We start from the raw sequence: 2,646 nt of genomic DNA on the forward strand, positions 1-2,646 counted from the left end.
GTTGAAAAGAAAATATAGTGAGTTTTACTTTTTATTTTTTCTCTTACTTTTTTTTTTCTCTCACTTTTCTCTCCTCATTCAAATGAGAAAAGATTTATTTTTTCTCCTATTTTCCTGCTTTCCTCTCATATTTTTCTCTCTATCTAAACATAGCATTACTAATTAATTAATAGTTAGATGAATGAAAATAAAATTTTAAAAATAGAAAAGATGTTTTGCATTTTATAACTATTGATTCTAGGGACATTTTAAGTATAAATTAGTTATAAATTGTTGAAGATTTTTATAATATAGTTTCTAAGATTTACCGCTAATTAGCTTTCAAGATTTATAAAACTTCTTAAAATTATAATTGATTTGCAACTTATATTCTAATTTTATAATTAAGATTTTATAATTAACAAGTTACAACTACAATACATTACTATTGGAAAAGGATATTTTTATCTATTTATATTTTTCCTTAGTGTTTCTATAATTATATGTTTTTCACAAATTTATAGTCTCAGTTTATATATGATTTCACTTTTCAGCCCTTCTATTTCATTCTCTCATTAATTTTTTTTAAGACATAGGTTGAAAAAGTAATTTTTTTAATCACTTACATTATTTATTTAATTAATCATTGAAATTATTTTGGAAAACAAGAAAGAGCATGAGAAACTTTATTATTATTTATTGAACGACATGGACATGGCTCATCCACCAACAAATTACAAGTAGTAGTGATATGAAAAAATGATATTGGAGCATTCTAAATAAAACCTCTCTCAACAAAATCCGAAAACGTAAAACTAATCTCTCAGGAATCGAATTATGAATGAATGAATAATTGGTTAGTTTGGTTTAGAGAAGAAGTTGTTGACAGATGGCATAATCTCAGGACGCCTGTTGCGGAGAAACTTCCTTAGTCCATGTTCCTTATACTTCTCACCCTCTGCGAAGTTCTCGAGCACTCCTGCTGCTCTATTCTCTTTTAGTACCCTGACCATAACATAACCAAATCACCTCTCATTTCACAACACTTTTAAATTTGAGTGTATCATCATCAATAATCAATAACTATTAAAGTTCTAATAAGCCCTAATTTGGATTGAGACACAATTAGACATTAAATACGAACACCTTTTCTAATATATTGATTTTCATACTACCAATTTTTCTTTCTTTCTTACCATTTTCATTGGAATTTTTATCCCATACATTCAAGTTGTCCTTTCAATGTTGTTTACAAATGGAGGAAACTTCGTAGGCCATAACAAATAGTAGCATTTTATTTTTCCTAACAGACACAAGTTGAATTTACCAAGAGAACTAATTAAAGATTTAATTATGTTTACATGTTTTTCTCTAGTATCAAAATGGTCATTTCATTAGTGCATAAGAAACTCATGATAAGGACGAAAAAGGAAACTCATGCGTCTATTAACCAACGCTATCAACTTGTTCATGTATCTTCAGCACAAAACTAAGCTGGAGTTTAGTGTATTAGAAAGGCCATGAATGCTTTCCACAGTGACAATTTTGGTTGCGCAAAAGTATTTGAAGAGAGTACATTGAGAAACTTATTACTGAAGGATTAACATCAGAGGGACTTTTCACGAATCAAATTGATACATTCACATTATATCTGGACTAAATAGAAAAAAGAACTTATCATTAACTATATTAATTTACTGATTTATATATAAAAACAGCCTTGGCTGATGCAGCTATTGTGCAGAGGAAACAATTTAATCTGAAATAAGAATAACAAAGCACAAGATATGCAAAACAGTCATCAATATATGCACCTGACTTCAGGATTGGTAGTGATGTTCCTGATTAGTTGCATGCCGCAGATCCCAACGGCCACACTAACTGAAGCAAAAAGAGGGTAAACCTATTCGCAATACAAGAAACAGGACGCATTAAGAAAATCATCACGTTTTATGCCAAGCATTTCGTGCTCAATCTTACGACTACAATTCTTCCTGACATTGGCTTCTTAAAGACACGAAACACAAAATCGAACCAAGGATCTTCTCCGAGATTTACAAGCTTGATGAGAAAAAATGAATCATTGCTCCTAAGAAATTAACCGATGAGTTTTACGATTTAAAAAAAGAAAAAAGAGAAGAATCTCCGGAGCTATGACTATAAAGTAACGATTCGGATCAGGCGATGCAGCATGTAGAATAGCTGAAATCGAATTCGGATTTTCAATCATTTTCTCGGGAACCAAACAGGATGAACATTGATGAAAACGATCGAATAATTAGAGACAAGGGAAAAGAAGGGAAGAAGTACCTCGGGCTTCAACCATCTGGAGGCAGCCATTTGTAACTAGAAGAGAATAAAAAAGCAGGAGATGCGAGAAAAGAGAAAAACGCAGAAGGTATAACTTGCCTCCTCCAAGAAACTTGAAAGGAAGCAAGAAGGAGAAGAATGAGCTTGGATGAAATTGATGATCAACGGAGTCGAGTTTATATACGTAAACGGCTCGCCAATGTAACGGAGTTCCATGCAATTTCCGTGAAAATAGAAAACGGTGTGTTTCTAAAATGGTTGGTATTGCACCAGTTCTTTCTTTCTTTTTTGGGTTTGACCAATTTTATCATTAACTATTTTCTTAATTCTTGACCACTCGTTCTCGCCACTTCTTCA

The 2,646-nt window shown here is 31.7% G+C and overlaps 1 protein-coding gene across 1 annotated transcript; it reads right to left on the minus strand.

Annotated features, from left to right (window-relative positions):
• Positions 1–785: 785 nt before the first annotated feature.
• Positions 786–2,443, minus strand: LOC129298583 (uncharacterized). Its single transcript, XM_054937004.1, has 3 exons — positions 2,290–2,443; positions 1,794–1,882; positions 786–984 (listed from the first exon to the last, which is right to left on the minus strand). Exons 1-3 carry the CDS (start codon positions 2,317–2,319, stop codon positions 837–839), a joined length of 267 nt encoding a protein of 88 aa, XP_054792979.1. The 5' UTR covers positions 2,320–2,443; the 3' UTR covers positions 786–836.
• Between the last annotated feature and the right edge of the window lie 203 nt (positions 2,444–2,646).

This window comes from Prosopis cineraria, unplaced genomic scaffold (assembly GCF_029017545.1).
Source record: "Prosopis cineraria cultivar Desert tree isolate PC_DT_omini unplaced genomic scaffold, ASM2901754v1 PC855, whole genome shotgun sequence".
In the NCBI taxonomy this organism is placed as follows: Eukaryota; Viridiplantae; Streptophyta; class Magnoliopsida; order Fabales; family Fabaceae; genus Prosopis; species Prosopis cineraria.

Coding starts and splice junctions, on each gene's coding strand:
- LOC129298583 (XM_054937004.1), bottom strand. CDS start 2,319: ATGGCTGCCTCCAGATGGTTGAAGCCCGAG. Junction 1,883..2,289: donor CCAGATGGTTGAAGCCCGAG/GTACTTCTTCCC, acceptor TATTGCGAATAG/GTTTACCCTCTTTTTGCTTC. Junction 985..1,793: donor ACTACCAATCCTGAAGTCAG/GTGCATATATTG, acceptor TGTTATGGTCAG/GGTACTAAAAGAGAATAGAG.